Source organism: Diceros bicornis, chromosome 39 (assembly GCF_020826845.1).
Source record: "Diceros bicornis minor isolate mBicDic1 chromosome 39, mDicBic1.mat.cur, whole genome shotgun sequence".
NCBI lineage: Eukaryota > Metazoa > Chordata > Mammalia > Perissodactyla > Rhinocerotidae > Diceros > Diceros bicornis.
Window position 1 is genome coordinate 7908653 of NC_080778.1, and position 23056 is coordinate 7931708.

General features: G+C 40.1%; 2 protein-coding genes across 2 annotated transcripts in view; one reads left to right on the forward strand and one right to left on the reverse strand.

The window, feature by feature from the left end:
- Positions 1-3433, reverse strand: part of PACRG (parkin coregulated) — a 477474-nt gene extending 474041 nt beyond the window's left edge. Inside the window, exon 1 of the mRNA XM_058534025.1 lies at positions 3256-3433. Within this exon, the coding sequence (XP_058390008.1) occupies positions 3256-3411 (156 nt within the window). The 5' untranslated portion in view covers positions 3412-3433. The remainder of the gene's footprint in view (positions 1-3255) is intronic.
- Positions 3434-3881: 448 nt separating this feature from the next.
- The window catches only part of PRKN (parkin RBR E3 ubiquitin protein ligase), a 1229863-nt gene continuing 1210688 nt past the window's right edge, over positions 3882-23056 (forward strand). Inside the window, exon 1 of the mRNA XM_058534026.1 lies at positions 3882-3982. Within this exon, the coding sequence (XP_058390009.1) occupies positions 3976-3982 (7 nt within the window). The 5' untranslated portion in view covers positions 3882-3975. The remainder of the gene's footprint in view (positions 3983-23056) is intronic.

The following is a 23056-nucleotide window of genomic DNA, read 5'->3' on the forward strand; positions in this document are numbered from 1 at the left end:
GCCTGTGACTAAATTCTAGCCAGTGGGATGCGAGTGAAAGTGGGTGCTGTGTTTTGGGTCACGCCCATAAAAGGAAGCCCTCTGCTTCCTCTTTCCTCCTTCCTGAGGATAGGGATCTGACCCTGGTGGTGGTGAGCTCACCTTGACCCACGGCATCATCCTACAGGATACAAAGCAAGAATATACAAGGCTCCTATGTCTCTGGATCTATCTCATGGGGAAGCAGTGCCCAACCTTCTGGATAATCTACAAACCTGGACTTGTATATATGAAAGAAACAACTTCCATCTTAGTTAAGCTATTGTTATTTGGTCTCTGTTAAAGCAGCCAAGTCAATATCTTAATATATGGTTCATAAACATTAACCATTACCACAATGTGTTGAATGAAGATATGATTCGTAAGTATAAAAGTTTCTATATAAGTAAAGAAATATTACAGTATTATTTCTCCCATTCCCATAAACTTTGAGCTTAAAAAAATCTATCGTCTACTGAAAAGGAAAGCTATAATATAAAGCTTCAGTTGAAGTCAACTTCTCTATCATCATAACCTTTGGCTCATATTCAAACTTGCTTTATGATAAGGTAGATTAGCACAGAAAGCATCTACTGTCTATTGAGATGAAGTCAATACAACACTGGGCTACAGGTTTCTGGTTATGGGCTCTATCATGCCACAAACAAGGCCTTTAAAGGGAAAAGGAACTATGAACTCTTCAAATTCTATATCTCCTATCATTCTTTTCTGTCAAACATTATAACAATAAACATTTGAATATTATTCTCTGATTGCAGAACTTGTGTCATTGCTTGTTTCCACTACAGAAGGCAACAACAATTTCAAGGAAGTAAAGGAACTACTTACTACTGAAGAACAGCATATGCTATTGGAATTTAAATAACCAGCCATTTACATTTATCATTATTTTGTAATTAATTTTGCATTGTCATATATAGATTATGACTGTTTAAATAAAGATTTCTGCTTGCATAGCCCATCTGATCAAATCTGTTTATGATCGAGTTTGTAGCCTTATATGACTACAGCACTCTTAAAGAAACATTGGGAATCTCCATAGAACTCCTTAGGGTATGGTTCTATATGTCTTTCGTGGAGGAGCACCAGAATGGTGACATTTAATTAGCAAGTATTGGAAAGAAGGAACTGAAGGCAAGTCCCAATACTAGAAAAATGGTTTAGGGCTTCGCTTTTGAAACAAGAGGTTGTAATTAAGACAAGCTAGAGATTGGCATATTATTTTCTAACAGAAATAAACCTTAAGAAAGAGGGGTATTTTGACTTTATAATGCCGAAAGGTTTATACGGTTGAAGACAGAAACAGTGAAATGTAAATACTGGGTATGAAAATGAAAGGTTTTATTTCCTGTACCACTGAAGTTAGTTTGCATAAACAGTACTGTTTATCTCTCTTTCGTCAATACTTTAGTGTTGTTGTTGGCGGTGGTTTTCCTTGGAGTATTAAGGGCAGGAACTCTATTTTGCTGGTCCCAAACCCCAAAGTTGTGCTTAGCAAGTTCTTAGTTTAGATTAAAAAAAAAAAAGGTGTTGTTGATTGAATGAATGAGGGGACGAGTAATGTTTGTCTCTAACAATTATGATTTCCACTAAATGAAGTGAAAGAATGACATCCTATTTTGAGGATCCCAGTGGAGACATAGATATTACACTACAGGATTTTCCTTAAAAATATGGCAATAAGAAGATAATTTATCTCAAATAAGTTGTTTAAAAAGAAGGCTGCTTCATAATCAACGGTTTTTTGAGTCCTGTAAGCATATTTGTTACACTCGGCAATACTGAAATACTTGATTTTCCAGAATTATGATTTTAAGTATAAGGCTATGTTTTAAAAAAAATAAACATGATTATGAACATGAGTTTAAAAAAAAAGAGGAAGAATGTGACCAATTTTTTTACGTCTTTGAAAAAGTATAACATTGAAAAAAATCACTAAAATTATAATTATAAACTCTGTTTAGAAGAAAAGCAAATAATTAGCTTTAAGGTTATGATACATTGTATTGCTGATAAATGAGTCGTCTTGGCTCTCATGACCACCTATTCACGTGAAATACAGGGAGAAAGACTGCAGTTACAACAAGCAGAAGTTTTACTCTATTTCCAAAAATTTTAACTACTGTAAATCAACTGACACATTCCAACAACCAGAATATCATTTTGTGTAGCAACATGGGAATCTGGCCTAGTGGTCTAGAAGTAATATGTTTCATTCATGTGTTTTAAGGATGTGGTTTAGAAAGAAGGTATTAGGTTTACAACATTTACGTAAAACAAATAACGTGACACTGGAAAGCAACATTATTCATTTAACATAATGAGTTGCTATACAATAAGTCAGATCCTCCCAGAGTGTAAATTACACAAATTTGAAAGCTGTATTTATTATTTAATACCTCATTCCCAGACAGCTGCTTACCCCGTGGTAAAACTTGGTTTAGCATACCAAATTTAAAGCTGTTTTTTTTCCTATACCTATCGTGCATGTAGCTAAACTATTTGTGTGCAATTTAAACCTTTTTCCCCCAACGGTATTGATAATATTTTCTTTTTACTACCACAAAAAATAGAAATGAAATACGAATTGTAGTAACAGAGATACTTGAAGTGAAGCTTGGCTTGTTTAAAATTAGCAGTTTAAAAGGTCTATCTGGAAATAGACTTCATATTCAGGTGTCTTTCAGTACTCTAACCTGCTGTTTTCTTTTTGTGAGAAACAGTGCCCTTAGAGTAAATGCTAGGATATTCTAAAATTTCCTAGGCTGAATTAATGAGATTTCCTATTGTAGATTATTTAATATTTATGTTTCCAGCTGTACATCAGCACATGTAAAATTTTACAAGAGAATTTAGGATTTCTAAGAACTCACTTTCAATGAGGCTTTTTGCTGACTGGGCTAGTTTAGGAATCAACAAGCAAAGTGGATCTTTCTTCTTTGTGTAAATAGTTTAAGAGTGATGTGCGGTGGTCTAGAAACCATGAGTTATTAGGAAGGTGCTTATAAATGGGTATAGTACATCACTTGTCCAAGATCCTTTCTAACAACCTATCCTGGACCTCCACACTCTGTTGGGCACCATCTGCTACTGGCTGAATAATTGCCATTTTTGGCAAAGACCACCCAGGACATGGGCTCCGAATCCATCCTAGGGCCAGCCAGCCTCTACAATCTGATTCGGAGCGAGTGCATTCAGTTTAGAAAGATCACTTACGACTGAGTTTTTCATCATGGCTTTGACTGTGAAGCCCTCAGAAACCCGGGAGTGAGGCTGGTGCACCGGCAGCGGCTGTTGTGCCAGCAGCTTGGTCCTCTTCGGCATCTTGTCTAGGCATTTGTTTAAGCTCAAGGTCTCTTTTTCTGCCACCATCTTCCTAGAAAATGTCTTGTTCTCATAAAACGTGTAGTAAAAGAGTCAGTGGGTTTTACGGATGTGAGAAGGAGGTCGGGAAAAAATGTAAAAAGGCGCGTTAATGGTAGAACTTCAACCCCCTCGTAGTGCCCAGGTTGATCCAGATGTTTGGCAGCTCCTAGGTGAAGGGAGTTGAGGGGAGGGGAGGGGCGGGAAGAGGGCTGGACCGTGGCTTGAGCTGCAACAAGCTTCTAAAGGTTAGCCTCCCGGTTGCTAAGCGACGCGTCAACACGGCGGCCGAATGGTCCCGCCCCCCGTGACGTACGTTTCCTGGGCCTCAGTCCCGACGGGCGGCAGGCGGCGGGAGGCGGGCGGGGGTGAGGAGAAACTACGCATTAAAACTACGACTCCCAGAAAGCCCCGGGCTGCGCGCCGTTCGCGCTTGCGCATTCCTACGGCTGGGCACAGGGAGGGGAGTCTTGGACGATTTAACCCCGGAGCGCCGCTGGTGGAAGGCGCGGGTGGGCTTCGGTGCCCTGGTAGTCCTCGCCCTGTCCGGCAGCCTCCACCTGCCCAGTGACCATGATCGGTACGTGGGTGCCTGCCAGGTACAGCCTCTCTGCGCCGTCCCGCGCCCAGCCGTGGCGCCACGCCGGGCCTCGGCCGACGGGGACCCCAGGGTGCCTGCCAGTGCCAACTGTCAAGGGCAGGGCGGCAGCGTCCGCGCCGTCCTCTGCCCGCGCCGGCGGCTTCCCAGTGCCCGCCCAGTGTGTGTTCTAAGCCCCCACCCCGCCCCTGCTGTGACAAGCTTCCCACTGAAGACAACCTGGCGAGGGACCCTGGGGTGCTCCTCCCCAGGTGGACGCTGGGTTCCACTATCCCACGGCGAGTGCACTGCTCAGTCAGACCTGTGGGGGTCCGTGGGAAGGCCTTCCTGTCCGCCCCCATTTCCATCCCTCAGGGAGACTTGGTCGGTGTCTTCCAGTTTAGGACAGATTGGGACCCACTGTCTGTAGGATTCTTTAAGGGAGACCCTAGCGAAGCATTGACTCTAATGGAAGGTACCTGGTGATGATGGTTGTCATCAAAAGAAATTCCTGCAGGTGGATTTAAACTTCTTGCTCCCTGCGATTTTTTCTTTTAAATCTCTCATTGAAGGTCTGAGATGAACGATTAAGAGTAAATCATAGCAAGGGTTAAACCTTTTGCATAGTGAATCATTAATTCACTATGCAAAAGTTTTTTTTTTTTTTTTTTTTTTTCCAAACACAAAATAACCTAGGTGCATTTTTGTGAATAAAGCTTTGGAAGTGGCTACTAGAATTGTTTATAAGCACTGTGATGTATAAGATTAGCAAAGTTCCTCTCTTCCAGGGTTGTTAAACCAAAAGTTATTTTAGGGATTATCTCTGAAAATTAGTGGAAATGCACAATATGATTAGAAAACATTGCTAGTTTGGAGTTTATTATGACAGAGACTTGTTTTAGATTATGCATTGAAGATTTAGTGAGTTTATTTTAGGATTATTCTTGACAGGCGCCACTTACAAAACACTTTTGATTGCAGCGAGTGCATCTGAAGTCAGATGTGGTTTGTCCAGAAAGATGAGAGGTGGATTTTTAAAATATGTAAGTTTGTATGCACTGATAAACTCTTCTTAAATCTTTTATTTATGAAAATAATGTTAAAATGTAAAACATTCTACCTGTAACTAGGAGAATCATGCCAGTTAACTGACACTGTCTTTGCGGCAATGATAAAACCTAAAGATGTCCAACTTTTCTTACCTTTCTAGCCTGGTATAACTTTTGGTGAATGACTTTTGAAAGCTGTCAAATTAATAAAAATGTGTAAATATTTAGGAATCTTTTGAACCTTTTTAGGTGGCAGTTACACAAGATCCACTTGTAAACACAAATCTGATCTGAATCAGAAAACCAAGTAGAAGTTTTTCAAAATCCATACTATCACTATTTTATAGGAAAAAATAGTCTATACCTTATTTTAAAGACAATTGCACAAATTTTAATTCAACTTAATGTAATGCATGAATAATTTTAAAAGAAACATTTATGGTAAAGCTATATAAAGAAGACAGGAACTTAAAGATCTAAAAATCAGGGGCCGGCCCCGTGGCATAGCGGTTAAGTGTACGCGCTTTGCTGCTGGCGACTCGGGTTCAGATCCCGGGTGCGCACCGACGCACCGCTTGTCAGGCCATGCTGTGGCGGCGTCCCATATAAAGCGAAGGAAGATGGGCACGGATGTTAGCCCAGGGCCAGTCTTCCTCGGCAAAATGAGGAGGATTGGCAGATGTTAGCTCAGGGCTGCTCTTCCCCCCACACACACAATAAATAAAGAAAGAAATATTTAAGAAAAAAAAAATCTAAAAATCATCATAATTCTAAATTCTAATAAATGATTATATGAATAACTTTATTAGGAGGAAATATGTTTAGGCAGTTTAGTTTTTATTTGGGATTTAGGGCCACAAGAAGGAAGAGTACGGTGTGGTTGATTAGACGATGTCTAGTAATGACATGGAGAATATGAGGTGGATTTAAAAGGCATTCTTTCCCATACTCCAGCTGTTGTTTTACATAGTGCAGATAAATGTGTGTTACAACATAAATAATTAAATCCATGCCCCTTCCCAGGACAAGTACCTTCCATATAAAACCATGTGGACAGTGTGCAATACATTATTTTATACAACTAGTTGCATTGCCCAATTCTGTTGGTGGGCATATTTTAATAAAAATATTAACTGCCAGTTTTGGACTTGGTTGTGTTGAATAATGGTAAAGGTTAGTGAAAGTGGAAGCAAGTGAAGGGACATCTTAGAGGGATGGGTTTCCTGTTTCCGCAACTAAACTTTAGAGCCAAGAAAGATGTGATAGTCTCTGCGCAGTGATAAGCTGGAGAACAAATACACATGTATCTGGGGATAGTTTTTTCTGCTAAAGACATGCGTGCTACTCATACTTGCCCCTTTCATGCCTGTGCTCTCTTTAATTGCTACACCCTCGTTAATGCAAATAGTACTCTTCTACTTTATTTGAATCTTCCATCACTTTTGAGGAAAAACAAAAATGGGTTTCTCAGTGGAATAGGAGTAAAGGAGATTGACTATTACCTCACTACCAATAAAATTACCTTCCTTTTACTTTCTTAAAACCCGGGATTCCTTCTTGGCACGGAGACTGTTTCCAAAGTACTTACATTCCCCACTTGGATTATGATTGATATGTTAAATGCCCTGACCCAGACAGCTACAGAAACATAATCTAATTGAAGTCGATGAAAAACTATAACTTTGTGAGAAGTGTGGAGAAGGACTTGAGGATAATGTAAAGCAAAATAGAAAAGCTTAAGAAAATTCAACTTAGAAAAATGTAATTTTGGACACCTCTATTAAAATTTATTTCACCCTTTTTTAAAATTAGCAATTCTTTGTATTTAAAATTGAATTTTAGTAGTGATATTTGAGGTATATTCTAAATGTCCTGCAGAACTGGATTCAGGTATTTGAGTAGTATCAGATATTAAAGTGCATGGATATTTATACAACAATGTTGCCAATATTGAAATTCAAATTCAATGTCTTATTCTTTAAAAAGGTTTGTGATTGAGTTAAAAAAAAAAACAATAATTAGAACATAGTCTGTTTTGTACGTCGTTTAACTTAACATCTCTTAGAAAACTCGTATATCTGCATGTACAGATCCACCTCACAGTAATTCCCGCCTAGTGTTTTATTTTCTGGATATACACAAATTATGCAAATACTCTTCAATAAATGAGCGTTTAGTAGGTTTACAGACAATTGCTATCATCAGGTATGTTTGTGTCCGTATCATTTTATTTGAATGTTTAAGTATATATGTAAAGTAAAAATCTTATTACAGTTTCTGGGTGGATTTTTTAGTCAAAGGGTTTGTAGATTTTGAATTTTACTAGGTATTTCCAAATTGTTCTCAAATAAGTTGCCCTATTTTATACTCCTGTCTACCACAACAAGGTAGCAAAGAGCTGCCCTCTCTCTGTGGGCTGAAAAATTACAAAAAGACATCCCTCCCAGGACTGACTCAGCTTTCACCAGCAGAGCACCTGCTGGGTTTCCCCTCTCCCCCTCTGCCTCACCCTAGGTTTAGTGCCTCTGAGCAGTGCACAAACTGCACAAAGTGTGTTGTCCTTGTTGGCTCTGCCCTTCCTGACAGTGTTTATAAGAGTGCCCATTTCCCCCTTGTGTACCATAAACTATTTTTACTTTTGCCTTTCTGATAGATGAAAAGCAGTATATTTTAATTTTTAAAATGAACTTATGAAGAAAAAACCTGCCACTTTTCATTTGATAATGCTTTATTTTCACAAAAGCATATCTAATAATTGAGCACCTACTATGTGCCCAGTGCTGCTCCAGGTGCCAGGGATACACTAGTGAATAAAACAGAAAAAGATGCCCTGCCATCAGGAATGTACAGTCTAAGTTTACTCTTTGCCCACAAATCTGCATATTTGTTTTAAAGCTCGTATGTGGTGAATGTTAAGGTCTCAGAATTTATATTTCTAGTTGAATGTACTGTGTACTGCTACTTTCCCTTCTATTTCAATAATTTGAGATGAAGAGTGACCCTGCGTCTGAGTACCCGGGGTAGGCTCTAAAAGCTTCTGTTGATGATGAGATACAGTTGTGCCACAAAGAAGTTCTACTAAATTTTGGCATAGAACATTTCATGTAATTATGTACAGTTCTTCTTTGGGTCCAAAAGCTCTAAAATGATGACCTTATGCCCTTTTCAGTTTTGGAACTATTTCTAAGGATTTTTTTTTTTTGAAGTCTGCATTTTTTTGAAACCTCATAGCTTCATTGCTTGAAAATGATACAGTGAAAGTACTTTGTATTAAGATATGCAAATGCATTTCTACCTCCAAAGCTTCTTTGAAAAATGCAAAAAAAAAAGTTCTCTCTACTTTGAAATGCTTCATATTCATGAAAGCAGTTACAGTGTAGAATACTTGATTCTGTTAGCTTTTAGATCTTTGATCAATGGAAATTGTTTCCTACCTGCTGTTTCTTCAGCCTTTAATTGTGGCCCAGTGCTTATTCAGTGTTTCTGTTTTAATTTGCATTTAATGAGCTCATTTTAAATGTTTCTTTGTAGTAATCTGAATGGTTTCTCTCTTAAGTTTTGTAATATTAAAGAAAGATTTATGTGACAGCCGGCTGCTTTATGTTGCAGCTCACCTTCCTGGCTTGTTTATTTCACCCTATAGGAGAACATCGTACTGCAATTCCTTTTAACCCAGATTACTATTTCCCCCACTCCTATGTGTCCTCATGAACTAGGACTTTCACCAGGCCAGTTCAAATATCTGTTTTCACTAAATAGAAAACTTTCTTCCTTGGATTAATAGGTATTTCAATTCACAATAATGATTTCAGTGTTAGTTCGTTCTAAGGTACTGGATCAGGTGTTGCTGGCCGGGGGGTGTATATATGGCCTGTGGGAAAGGGACACAAAGAAATATGAGAGACCATTTGTCCCCGAGGAGTCTGTGATCTAGTTGGACTGATAAGACACGTATTTGGGGTAAGGATTCCACCCTTTCTCCAACAGAAGCAGAGTAGTTAGAAAGATATGTGTAGATAGAAACTCACACACACACGATTTTTCATGTTGTTCTCTCGGCTTTGAATGCCCTTCCTCTCCATAGTACATCTGGAAACTACTGCTCATCCTTCAAATGACACCAGCTTTATATGAAGTTTTCCTTAAGATCTCCACCTGTGTCACCTCTCACACTTCTCTATCTGAAGCAATTAGTTCCTCCTTTAGAATCAACCCAGATTTTAGCAACTACTATTTGTCAGGTGCTTGCTCGTAGTGTAGAAGGTGTACAGAAAAATAAAGGTTTGAAATCCTTAATGGTAAGTACCATGATACAGGTTTATACAGGGAAGCCCTGGAGAGGGCAGCTAACAGAGACTGGTGGATCCACTCTTTCTAGAGGAGCCATTTGAGTTGCCCTGAAGGATAAGTGGGAATTAACCAGATGAAGGCAGCATTCTAGATCCAGGAAGAGACATGAGCTGTGGCATGGAGGGGAGCGGGAAGAATGGAATGAAAGGCATGTGGTGAGGTGGAGGCTGGAGGAGTAGTCTGGCACCAGTCTAAAAGGGCACAGTATGCGAGCAATGTCAAGGAGAGTGGCTTTTCATTTGGTGGCAAGGAGGAGTCATTGAACCATTGTATACAGGAGAGCATTATGAACGGATTATATTTTAGAAGGATGTCTATGGCCGTAATGGAAAACTGTAGTATATGCAATAGTGCCAAGAAGTCCAGGTAACTGTTAATGGCTCCTTTTTCTCTCTCAAGTGGGAGATGATCTTCCACTGAGAGTGAAAGGACAGTCGTGGGGTAGGAATGGTGACAGTGATCTCATATGTCATTAACTCATCTCTCATCAAGGGCCATATTTCTAAAAAAAATGTTCTTATCTTTATAGGACGTATTACTGTCTCTCATTGACACGTATGCCTTTTTTTTTCATGTTGCTAAAGTTTTAAATTTATTTGTGTTTCAAAAATAATTTGTATCTCCTTTGATAAGTGGCACATGATACTTAGGTTTCTATTTATACTTTTGTAAGTGGAGAAAACAGTGTTGCTATAGCTAGAGCTACTGAGTGACCTAGAATAGTGCAGAGTAGAGTTTCTTCCTTTTTAATATCTGCATAACTTACATGCCTGGCTGTATATTGAGACCATCCTTGGACAAATGTTTGTATTTTTAAGAGTACTGATGGGTTATTGATGATTTCTCCGATTTACTTTTACTGTAAGACTTGAACAGGGTCCTCCATAAAGGGTAACATTAGAGCCCTTAACATTGGAAGAGAGAAAAATCTCTGTATACGATATATAGCAACCTTACCCATCCCTCAAACCCCCACCCACCCTCATCAAATTAGGAAAAAAAAATAGTGATTAGGGAACTAATATTGGTATTCCAATTGAGACATTTTCATTATTTATCTATATAATTGATGGATGTGCTAGTTATTGCTATTATTAAATGTTTTTGGAGTTTCAGTGCATAAATAAGATGACCTGAGATGAAGCTTTTGTAACTGCATAGTAATTTTTTAAGCTTGTTGTTCAGAGTGGATCCGTTTTCCAGAACATGGAAAGATAGGAATTAGATGCCTGAAACTCCCTCTGTGTTAATAATGTAGAGAAATAGGACTGAGAGTTTATAATGTCTGTGTTTCTGAGATCAAGCAACCTGTGGCTGGAGCATCCACCTGCACTCCCTCTTTTCCTTTCCCTCTTGTTTTTTCTTCCTCACATCCCTCAATTTTCTCAGAAGCTGGAATTATAACATTTTGTTCTTCAGTTCACAGGAGCAGCTGTTGTCTGAATAATTAAATGGTGAGCTGTTTCCTTGCTTCCACAGGGCTTGACCATTGGGCTTAAAGGGTTTCTGAGGGTCCTGACAGAAGTGGCCTGACTCCACAGCCTGGGAGCCACCATGGCCCTCCCCGCTAGACGGGGAGTTGTCTGCAGGAAAACTATTTGTAGGCCCAGCCTGTGCATTTTGTTTTCAGAGGAATCTGGTCCTGATGATAATATTTTCCCTGAGCAAGAGCTTTGGGGAGTGAGGACTCTGGGTTGGCTGGTGGATAGGGCAACAGTTGGGCCCACTGCCTGGAGAACTATTTAAGAGGAAGAATTCATGCTTTAGCATGCTTCTCTCTACCCTTGGACTCTGGCTTGTTGTTTCCAGCTCTCTGGCCCATCCTTGGGGAGTGAGAGGTACAGACTGAAGCACAACTGAGGCGGTATTCTATGAGTTGTTGCTTATCTGGACTGCTGACCACAAGCAAATGTAGACTGCCCAAGTCAGTAGGCATCCACCAAGTTTGGATGTTTATGTGTGACAGTATCTAAAGATGTTTTTATTTTTTTAATTTTATTACTTTTGTGTGTGTGTGAGGAAGACCAGCCCTGAGCTAACATCCGATGCCAATCCTCCTCTTTTTTGCTGAGGAAGACTGGCCCTGGGCTAACATCCGTGCCCATCTTCCTCCACTTTATATGGGACGCCACCACAGCGTGGCCTAACAAGCGGTGCGTCGGTGCGCGCCCGGGATCCAAACCGGCGAACCCCGGGCCACCACAGCCGAGCACGCACACCCAACCGCTTGCACCCCCGGACCGGCCCCCTAAAGATGTTTTTAAATGAAGATGCCTGAATTAATAGTATCCGATAGGAATTGTATATGTTTTACTGTGCGGTAAATTTAGACCTAATTATATCAGGCAAACAGAAAATAAAATACAGTGGAGGTCTGATAGTTCCTTCCCATTCTTATTCATTTAGGAATTGGTGAAATGCCCAGCCAGTGATAGATAGGGGGATTTCTTCCTTCATTGTCACCCTCTCTAGAGTTTTCTTCTTTCTTCACTGTCCATTTTTGTGTGTGTGTGTGGCAACTTCGATTTCTCACCACCTGCAAAGTTACTGTCAAATGTATTGATTTTTTTTCTATCAGCTTGATTTCAAGGAAGTCACCAAATAATCTTATTCTCAGTATGTAATGCTAGAGTTTTACACTAGGTGTATATGCTTGCCTTTATACCATGGCAATTACTGGGTACTGCAGCACATTTTATAACTCTATTTTGGGGGTCAGGGAGAAGTTCTGGAATAGTTCTTGTTTGGAGCCTAACATCTAAGGAACTTCTCTATTGGATCCAATCATGGTTGTCACAATTCTTCGTGTATAAATTTATTTAAAAAATCCCTTCTGGCTTCTGCAGCCAATTTAATCATTTTATACCCAATAGAATGCCGATTATGCTGGTAAAGTTAGAGAAGGGGTGGTGATGTCATTTGAGTTCAGGTTTCTGGAGGTGACATGATTTTTTTGGAGGGGGGCTTAAGCAATGATAACAGAGTGATTAACATTAATGACCTAAGACTGATAAATATATGTGAATTCTTTAATAGTTAAGAAAGATTTTGGGCTGGCCCCGTGTCTTAGCGGTTAAGTGCTCGCGCTCCGCTACTGGTGGCTCGGGTTCGGATCCTGGGTGCGCACCGACGCACTGCTTCTCCGGCCATGCTGAGGCCATGTCCCACATACAGCAACTAGAAGGATGTGCAACTATGACATACAACTATCTACTGGGGATTTGGGGGAAAAACAAAAGGAGGAGGATTGGTGATAGATGTTAGCTCAGAGCCGGTCTTCCTCAGCAAAAAGAGGATTAGCATGGATGTTAGCTCAAGGCTGATCTTCCTCACACACACAAAAAAAATAAATTAAAAAAACTGTTTAAAAAAAAAAAACATTTTGTTTTAAGTATTCACGTAAGAGCTTAGTTACCATAACTGAAAACTAGATAGCGTTAGGTACCATTTATATATATAAAAATTTCAGGAAGTAGACCCCAAAATTGTTATCTTTGGATTGTGGGATTTTTTTGCATTGTGGTTTCTGTGTTTTTCAGATCTTCAACATTAAGTATATAATATTTTGCAAATACAGAAATGCAATAAATGTTATAAACACAGTCTTAAGAATAGGACAAATGCATCACCATTGTAATATGTGTAGCTTTTGTGAAAAATTAAGTCCAATAAATTACTAGTGGTAGCATCAAGAAATTTCATATTCTGGTTATAAAAGTAGTGTTTTCTGGAAAGCACACATGAGTACCATAATTTTACTAACTTGTTTCAATAGCGTTAGACACTTTTGAGGCATGGCTCAGTTACCATGTTAGTTTCCTGTTGCTGCTGTAACAACTTACCACAAATTTGGTGGCTTAAAACAACACAAATTTATTCTCTTACAGTTTTGGAGGCCACAAGTCCAACATGAGTTTTCAGGGGCTAAAATCAAGGTGTTAGCAGGACGAGTTTCTTCTGGAATCTGCAGTGGAGAATCCTCTTCCACTTCCTCCCTGGTTCCTGGCTGCCTCACTCCAGTCTCTATTTCTGCGGTCATGTTGCCTTCTCCTTCACTGTAGTCAAATCTCCCTCTGCCCTCCTCTCCTAAGAACACTTGCGATTACATTTAGGGGCTGCCAGGATCATCTCCCCATCTCAGGATCCTTAATTTAATCATATCTGCCAAGTCTCTTTTGCCATATAAGGTCACATTCACAGGTTTCAGGGACTAAAACACAGACATCTTGAGGAGGTCCTATTCAGCTACCACAGTTACCATTAAGGCTTTCACCATTTGAAAGCTGATTTTGAAGAGTCTTATTGTGAACTAAGGTTGACAGATAGAGGACATTGCCTTAACAGCGATACTACTTGATTTTGCCTTTTCTGAGGTCATTTAAAGGCAGTGCAGTAATGTTACACATGAGGAAGCTAGTATTTGTTTTGTGCACTGGTTGGTAAACCTGGCCAAGGACGTAACTCACTTTTCAAGGTAGTGTTCCCAGGTGGCGAGAGAACATGTGGCGACACTCCAGGACTGAGATGGTGAATTACAGCCCGGTAATTTGCTGTACCAGGTGCTCATTTGTATCCTGTAGAGCAGAGGAAGCTTTGTTGTGCTTTTGACAGGAAATATGCCTTCACGCAACAACACATGATCAGGCAAAGCAGGAGCAAATAATCATTTTATGTACATTTTGATTTCTTATTTGCCAGTGACTATGAACGTCAGACAACTAACGCTCCCGTGGAGTTGTTTAACATTGACCTGCCCTTCGTAAATAATAACTAGTCTGTCTTGGTTGACAATTACACAGTTAGAAGTTTCAAATAAATTCTAGTAAAGTTGTGAAGGACAAAAAAGAATGAAATGATGTAGCTTAATTTGCTTCATTTTTTTTTAAGATGTCAGTAGAGAATTTGGTTTCATGAAGGCAATTTTGGCTGAAACATTTGAAAAATATTCCACTATACATTGTTAGTGCAGTTAGGAGAAACTCTAACAGAAATATGGAATAAATTTTTAAAATAGATGCAGAATTTGATTTGTAAGAAAAAAAAAGTTTATTTTTATTGTAAAAAAGAAGTAAGCAAATAAATGTCAAATTCAACAAACATTTATTGAGACTCACAGACCTGTGACGGGCACCAAGCCTGCATAGCTAAATGAGGAATCATGATTTAGGGAAGATGCTGTGTACACTTGCAAAATAATGATCAGCAATAACAGAAGATATAAAGGAAGCGTGTTTAATTATGTGGTAAAGCAGAGGAACCTCCAGAGCAGAGGTGGTATTTGAGCTAGACCTTGGGGTCTGAGTGGTCTCCTGAGCAGGCAAATAACGAAAGTGCATTTTAGACAGAGCAAGGCCTGGGGGCTGTAAGCAGACGCTGTGTTGGGGAAGGAGGAGTAGTTGACAAGGATAGAGCAGAAGGAGCCTGCAGGAGGAAGTCATGAGGGATCGGGGTATAGAGGGTCGGAGCCTAGCCATGGCAGTGTTCTATGCCATGCTGGAGAGTTCGGGTTTTGCTCTGTGAGTAACGAGGAACCACTTGGTCTTAATGCTAGCCACAGGCATGGTCAAATTTATTTTTAGAAAGATAGCTTTGGCAGCAAGGCCAAGTTAAATCTCCCTCATTTACTTTTGGCTAATGGAGAAATGATGATGTTACTAGTCTGGTCTATCTTGATTTAATAAAGAGCATCAAGTCTGCAACCAATGGACACTCTGTGTTGACTTCTAAGGCCCATTTGGGCAGAGGAAGCAAACATTAATGCCTGCAGTGGTCAGTGGCAGGTAACCTAAATAACTCGGTGAATCAGGGCTCCTCCAAGACAGTAGGGAGTGGCAGTGTCTGGGGTTGAACGTGAGAAGTGAATTCAAATTAAAAAATAAAATAAAATTGACAGCAGCTAAATTAAACACTCAGAGTCTATTGCACTGCTTCCTACTTACCAACTTTAGGCTATTGGGACAATTAGCTGTACTTTCATGTAATCAGAACAAACAAATCCTCCAAAAGAGGATTTTACAGACTTTAGATTATTTTGACCGAATCATTTTCCTGCTCAAGTTTCAAGACCTAACCTCATTTTATTTTAAGGTTGTGTGTTTACTTACCTGCCTCATTCTTGAGGGAAGAATTATGTTTGTGCATGATAAATAATTGTTGAGTGAGTAACTGTGTGAATGAAAGGAGAGGAGACCATTGTCTTCTCTCCTGTTTTGTCTTCTCCAGTCTCCCTCCCTGTTTCTGAGGTTGAGGCACCTCCTTAGAAGAATCCAGTCTCTGCTGCTACTGACCTTCGGAGTGTAGCCTCATCTCGTTTATCTTTGTGGCCACCAAGCCCAGCATAATCCCAGTAAGTGTTGACATGGATGAAAAAATTAACGAAGAGAGCTAGTAATTATATGGTTTGATTTTTGGCGTATGCTAGGTATATGAAAATATTTCATATTCTGAGAAGATGATTCATTAATTTTGGGAGAGAGATTTTAGTCTGTCACGTTTTCCTGTGCAAAAATTGGAGCTAGCACAGAATGATGACTTTTTCCCTTTTTTCCCCTGTCCTTTACTGTTTTTTCTCCTTATTGCTTCTCCAACGCTGCCCTTAGAGGGAGGCCATCACATTATTGCAATTCTGGAATGAGCTGGGATTTTAAAGTAGTTGCTCTGCGCAGGATGTTTAGGGTATAAATCACACGGGCGCATTGACTCTTTCCTCTCTTTTGCTTTTAACTTTACAACAAATGTATTTTGCTTCATTGGGATGTGTATTTACTTGTTTCCCTAACGCAGCTTTTCTCCTTGGAATACTCTCCATAGAAACATATGCTCAAAGCTTCAAAGTAATTACAATATCCCTAAAAGCTTCTTAATCACATTACTGAAACTAAATGTTAAAAAATTTGATTTTCCTTGATCCAATCATTTCAATTTAATTTTAGGCCACTGCATGATTGATTGAGGAAACCTGGCAGGCCACAGTCAAGGAGTGTTTATAATGCCTAAAGCTTGCACTGAAAACTTCAAGGCAATTTAATTTGGGTAGGAATTCATTTTAATTATTCTGAGGGTTTTGTTTTCTTTAATGGGAGAAATAGATTTTCATGCTCTTAGTGTTTGACCGGCTCTGATGTCATCCATACAATCCTCCTCCTGGAGTGTTCACACGCCTCCTCCTCAACCCTGCTAGACAAGGACCCTGGATGATGGAAATGTCCAGTTCTAAAACAAAGACCTGAAGTCGGATTTTTTCATAATTGTTCTAAAGATGTTCTTTCTTGTTATTTGTAAGAGAGATTTAAATTTTAACCTTTTTTGAAATTATGGGTAGTTTTGAAATACTGGTATCTGTTTATAGTAATCAAGCACAACTCCAGCAGTGCCTTTGCATCAGGCATTTATTCTGCCTCCACCTAATTAAATAACAGGACATGCCAACAGCATCACTTATGCATGAGGATACAAAACGTGAATAAACACATCTACCTTTCCCTCATGGCTCACAGTGGGGCGGAGAAATGGTCATCCATCAAATTCATGTCTGTGGTTGTTCTCAAAAACGATTTATTTTTATTTTTAATGAATTGTAGAGACAAGTGAATATGAAATTACTCTCTGAAGCAATTTGAATTTTCCTAATTTTTAGCAGTTTGTTTTATTCATATACATTACAAAGGGGTAAATCTAGAATATATCAGATTTAACACTTAGCTAGAAGTCTGAACATAGCTCTGAAGTAGTTTAATGTTGATTTTTATAATTCTGCTTCAAAACTGTTATTTCATCCTCTTTCTCAAGTTCTTTTTTTATTTGCTTTTAACAGTAAGCAATAGCTAATATAAAAATCTTTTGCAGTTAATCATGCACAAAGCACTTGGTGCTGTTTGAGTTTTTATTAAATTTCTGAAGGTGAATTTTGAACCCTAAATACTTTGCTTTTGTAGGATTTTTGACAATGGAAGATAAAATTATGTTTCTCAACTCTTTATTCTCTGAATCTTTTTGATCTCTCCATCCTGAAATAAATAATGGTCTTCTAGCCATTTTTCTGCCTCCATGAGGATAGACTTATTGTTTAGTTGGCTGATTGATGGTACTTTTGAAAGTGCCTGTGGCTAGTAGTACTCCTTATTCACTTCCTTTCCCATCCAGGCCATATCTTACCCTTCCCCCTAAACTAGAATATAACAATATCCCATATACCTAATATTTCTTCACACAATATTGTAGTGAGGTGGGAGTAACAGAGCCCTTCATAGGGGTTTTGCTATGGGAGAACTGGAACTGAAGTGAAGAATTCCTGTTTTGTGTAGAGTTCCCATAGGAGAACCCATGGGTTTAGGTTCTAGGAGATAGGGAAATGATCCTGGTTTTTACATTCATGTGTTAATGGTTTTCTCATGCTTGCTTTCAACAAAGAATCTATGATGAGTAGCTTCAACTTTAGCATATCTATGCAAGTTCATATTTGAACATTAAGTATGGGGATGGTTGCCTGACCTGGGCTTTATATCAGGTATCATAGGTGGTTCAAGCCAGAGATAAGCATGTTGGGCCTGGGAATTGATTTTTACTCTACTTATAGACTAATAAGTTAGCCTGTTAATGTTGGATGAATGCTGGCAGAAGACACGAGACTCATGGGTCAGAGACAAAGGATTTCATTACTTGTGGCACAGCAAATTGCATAAATGTTATCATAATTACATCAGTTTTTTTTGCCCCCAAATTCCACAGGGGTTATGTGATATGGCCCAGATGGATGCTATGCAAGCAGTGGATTTGCATTGCAGAGGAGGACCATTTATTGAGTTTAAAGAATCTACCACTTTTACAGCAAGCAGTAAACAAACCTTCTCTTTGTCTGGGGATAGACATTTCCTCATTTCTTAAGGTTATTGGATGCATAAACAACCCTGAGAAATGGCCCAGGTAAAAGGGAAGTCAAGGCCATGCAATCTTTGTCCACTCAGCAAGACATGCATGGGAAATAAGAGGCCCAAATAAAACTCTCTCTCCCAATAACCAACAGCTTTCCCTACACCGTCTTAGCTTGTAATGAATTTTCACATGAGTATTTCACTCCATGGTCATTCTGATTAATTGGGTCAACAGCACTGGGACCAAATCTATTCAGCTTGTCTCATACAGCATTTAATTTGAGCTGTGATCAATAGGATCCCAAGCAGCAGAAGGAGGCCAACTTGTAATATTGACTTCATCCATCTGCCCCCCGCCCAGGGTCCTGATTTAGCCTACTATGAATAAATCCTAGGTAGAGACTAGTAGGTCTTAATTAAAACAGTCTAAGTCAAGTCTATTATCTATTATGACTCATACGAGGAAGACTGAAGTGACTGGCTGGTCTTTGGTGTGATTGCCAACAATAACAGGGGGCAGTAGAGGGTCCAGAAAGCAACCCTCTTGGCCAGTGGAGAGCCATTCCATGGTCCACTCTCCCCTGCATAGAGAGAACAAGTCACTGTGTTTGGAATTTGCTGCTACACTTGATTTGGATCACCATTAAGCTACATAGACAGTCTTCTGAGTAGCTACAGCCTCGATCACCAGACATGGAACAATCTACAGCTGCTTTGGAGTTAGGACAAGGCTGTGAATCTGTATCAGTCAGATTGAAACAAGGTTGTGTCAGTCTGGGAGTTTGCACAGGTATGAGGGGAAGGTCCATGTTTTGGAGCTGCTGTTGATTGGCATCAGGAATAGCAGAAGAGTTTAGGACCAGCCATGTCCACATGACTTTTTCTGTTTTTGTAGCCCATAGATGGGAATGACAAGCTCAGAAGTGGTTCAGTGAGTCAGACCACCAGCACTGCTGCCATTTGACTCACATGGATCATTTGACTGTTTCACCAGCTGAGGTACTGGATATAGGGGAGTAAAGGGCATTAATCACTCTCCCCTGTACCTCCTGGGATTTGAAATAACCCCCTCCCAGTTGCCAGGTTTGTTGCTCTCCTCCACAGCCATGAAATTGGTTTGTCCCTTCCCAGTAGCTATAACATTATCTTTTCTCCAATTATCCCCTACTTGTATCCAAACCTTTTGTCTGGAAGGGTCAGGTATAAGTAAAATAAGGGCATTTTTACAAAATTTATTCTCAAATTTTCAAAATAGGTCTACGTAACTCCGTAATCTTTCTGGGGATGGCTACATCTAGTGACCAAACTGCCTTACTAAGTAAGGTGTGTAGACCAAGAGGCTGTGAGAGAGGTAGAGTCAGAAATCTTTTTGAGTTTAAGTCTATTTTACCTCTCAGTAATGCCAGCAACCTGAGGATGGTAAAGGTCATAAATGTCCACTGATCACTTTTACTGTTGGCCCATTGTTGAGAGGTCTTTATGGCAAAAGACATACCATTGTCAGACTAAAGATAGTATGGAAAGCTAAAAATATGACAGTTTGGTTTCAAGAGCCACAGTGGAGTAGCCAAAGTCAGTGATTGGACAGTAACCTGAAAAAGTGTTGACAGTGGTAAGATGTTAGGGTTATCCCAAAATAAGAATCAAGGGTTTGATGTAGTCAGTTTGCTAGGAGTGGACAAGGCAAACATGACCGTCTTCACTGCAGGACAAACAGGCCAACTTTTGGTGGGAGTTGCAAGTCTGATATGCAGTGGTAACCTCTGTATCAGAAACAACTTTACTTTGTGCCCTGTCCATGATGGCAGATGTGCTGCCATGTCTGCCATATATGGTATAATAGATGGATCCCAGTAGTGATGACAATGATCTGGTCAGCACAGGCTTGAAAACCAGCTTGATTCCAATTGGTCTCATCAGAGAATGGGCTCTCACCATGGGCATCTACATCAGTGACCCAGACTGATAGGCAGCTATGATTTATTTCCACAGTTTGTGGTCCTACAGAGGGATGTCATTAATCTGCCAGTCTAGAGTCTATCAAATGGCAGACTGGACAGACAGCTAGGCCATTGGCAATAGTCTAAAGGTCTGTAAAAATATAAAGTGCCTGGCCCTTGGGAGCATTGCCTAAGACAAGAATGACATCTTTCAATTCAGACCATTGTGCTGACTGGTCCTTACCACAGTTGGTCTTCCAGAGCTGTCATTGGTGTTGGATGACTGCTGCTGTTCAAAGGAACCATCAACTTAACTTAGCCAAACCATCAGTGAACTAGGCCCAGTCATTGAAAGAAATCTGTGAGAGCACTATTGAACCAGCAGCTTTGTTTCAGGTGGTGGAATGGGGAATATAGTTTCCCCCAAAGGAATAGCTGCCATTTTTTTCATGTAAAACTGAGATGATGCTAGGGCCAGACCAGCTACACTCTTGAATATACCATTTCTGTTTGTCTAGCAGGCCTGTTGGGGCCTTCCCATCTCATTAATCATTGAGTCCAAGTAGACCCACACAAAAATGAAGTTGTCAGGTGTTCATTTTCCATAAGAGCTTAGTTGCATAATAATAGCTACTTGTTTCAAAAAAAAAGAAAAAGCATGGACTTTGTGGCTCCATCAAGAAAGTGATGCTACTGTACTGAGAAATGCCCTCTCCATGGGCAGCAGTTTCTGAATGTGAAAACCCCTTCTGACACTTGTGGGATCTGTAAAGTGCAGACATGTAGCACATCAGTTCTTATTATACAATCAGATATGGAAGCCACAACAACAGCACATTTGATAAGCCCAAAGGGTTCTTCCCACTAACTTACTTTAGTTTTCCTTACCCACTGAGAAGCACCAAACCCCAGCAGTGGAATTCAGTGTCCTTTCCCTCCATGGAAACAGGTAGGATGGTAACTTGGGTTGCTGTATCCAACAGAGCTATAAATACTTTGAGTCCCTCTCTTCCCCATCATACTAGGGCTGGTGTGTGTGGCCTTCAGTACCCCTTGGGCACAGGAAGACCTTGGATCCACCCCAATCATCTCTCTCCTTAAAATACTGAGGTCAGAGGAGAGGAGAAGACAGGGATCAGGTAGTGTAGAAAGAGACAACTTCTCTATGTCAACAATGTGTTTACTGTTGGTTTCAAGCAGCTACCACTTGAGGCTCAACAAGTGGTCCTACAGAGGGGTGTCATTAGGAACTTCTAAGGTTGTCATTAGAAGTGATGCTGTCATTAGGGGTGTCAAGGAACTCCTAATGTTGATGGTCCTCCCAAAGACTGTCAGTAGCAAGGTCATCATTATAGACACCACTGTACAGCTTTGAGGACTCCTAGACTCAGCACCCACATACACATTGCCTTTCTGTTGGGCTAAAAGCCTTGTTACCCTATTGTCATGATAACATCCCTTCCTCCACTGCATAGAAGAGAGTGAATAAGCAACAACCAAGGTACCACTGGTGTAGCTTATTTCAATCCTCCTCTCTTCTCTCAGCCCCATTAATTGGCAGCACAGTGAGGACCCTTATTTCGCCCCGTCCTCCCTTGAGTGAGAGCATTCACTCACAGATCCTGGGGAGGTTTTTCATATCCCCAAACCTAACCTGTGGGCCCTTTTCATTCCTCTTTCAGAAAGCCATGTTTCTGTCAGCATCCCCTCCTTTGCCCAAACTATCAAGTCTGAGATTTGATTTTGCCCTACTTACAAACTAATAATTTAGCCAGTTACTATTTTGTGGTTTCTGGCAGTCGTGAGGCTCCTGGGTCAGAGACAAAGGATGTTATTACCCATGGCACAACCGGCAGTATGAGCATCAGCGTATTGCTTTCAGTTGTCTTACCTCTAAATCCCGTGGTCCAGATGGATGCTATGTACGCAGTGAGTTTGCCCTGCAAGTGAGGAACTCTGAGCTCCGGGAATTCACCACTTTTGTAACAAGCAGTAATGAATCCTGCTCTTTGTCCAGGGGGTGAGATCGCCTTCTCTCTCATCTATAAAATTGACCCTGAGAAATGGCCCATGTAAAAAAGAAGCCAGGCCCTTGCAGTCTTGGCACACTCAGTAAGATATGTAGGATGCAAGAGGCCCAAGGAAAATTGCTTTCTCAGCAAGGTGCATCTCTTTTCAGCTTCCCCTGGATGCTGTATCAGAGCAGGCAGGCAGTGATATTTCCAAAGCTGCCCAGAATGGGGTTAGGCCAGTGGTTGAAATGGAATGGCAAAGCCTATTATATTTTTGGTCTTTGGGTTAGTGGAATCATAGATATTTTCAAAGTGGGGGAAAATTCTGGGTGTAGGAGAGGAAGATGACAATTTCATGTTTCATTTAATATTTCATCACTGTTTAGAATAAATGTCATAAAAGTCGTATTTGGTTCTTTCTAAGGGAATCAGCTCTCCTGTCCATTTCCAATTTATTGAAAATGTAAAACCGTTCTGCTCTGTTATTTGCTTTTCTCTAGTACTTAGAGAAATTTTATTTTATATTAACTTTATAAATGATAATTAAAATAAAGATGTGATTTCCACTTCTTTTATCTTTCATTGCAGACTCTTCTCAGTTTATTTGCTGATCTTAATTGGGGCATAAAATCTGTAAGTTTCTAGTGTAGATATATGTATGATTTCTCATACTCTTTTTTTTTTTTTTTGTGAGGAAGATCAGCCCTGAGCTAACATCCGTGCTAATCCTCCTGTTTTTGCTGAGGAAGACCAGCTCTGAGCTAACATCTATTGCCAACCCTCCTCCTTTTTTCTCCCCAAAGCCTCAGCAGATAGTTGTATGTCATAGTTGCACATCCTTCTAGTTGCTGTATGT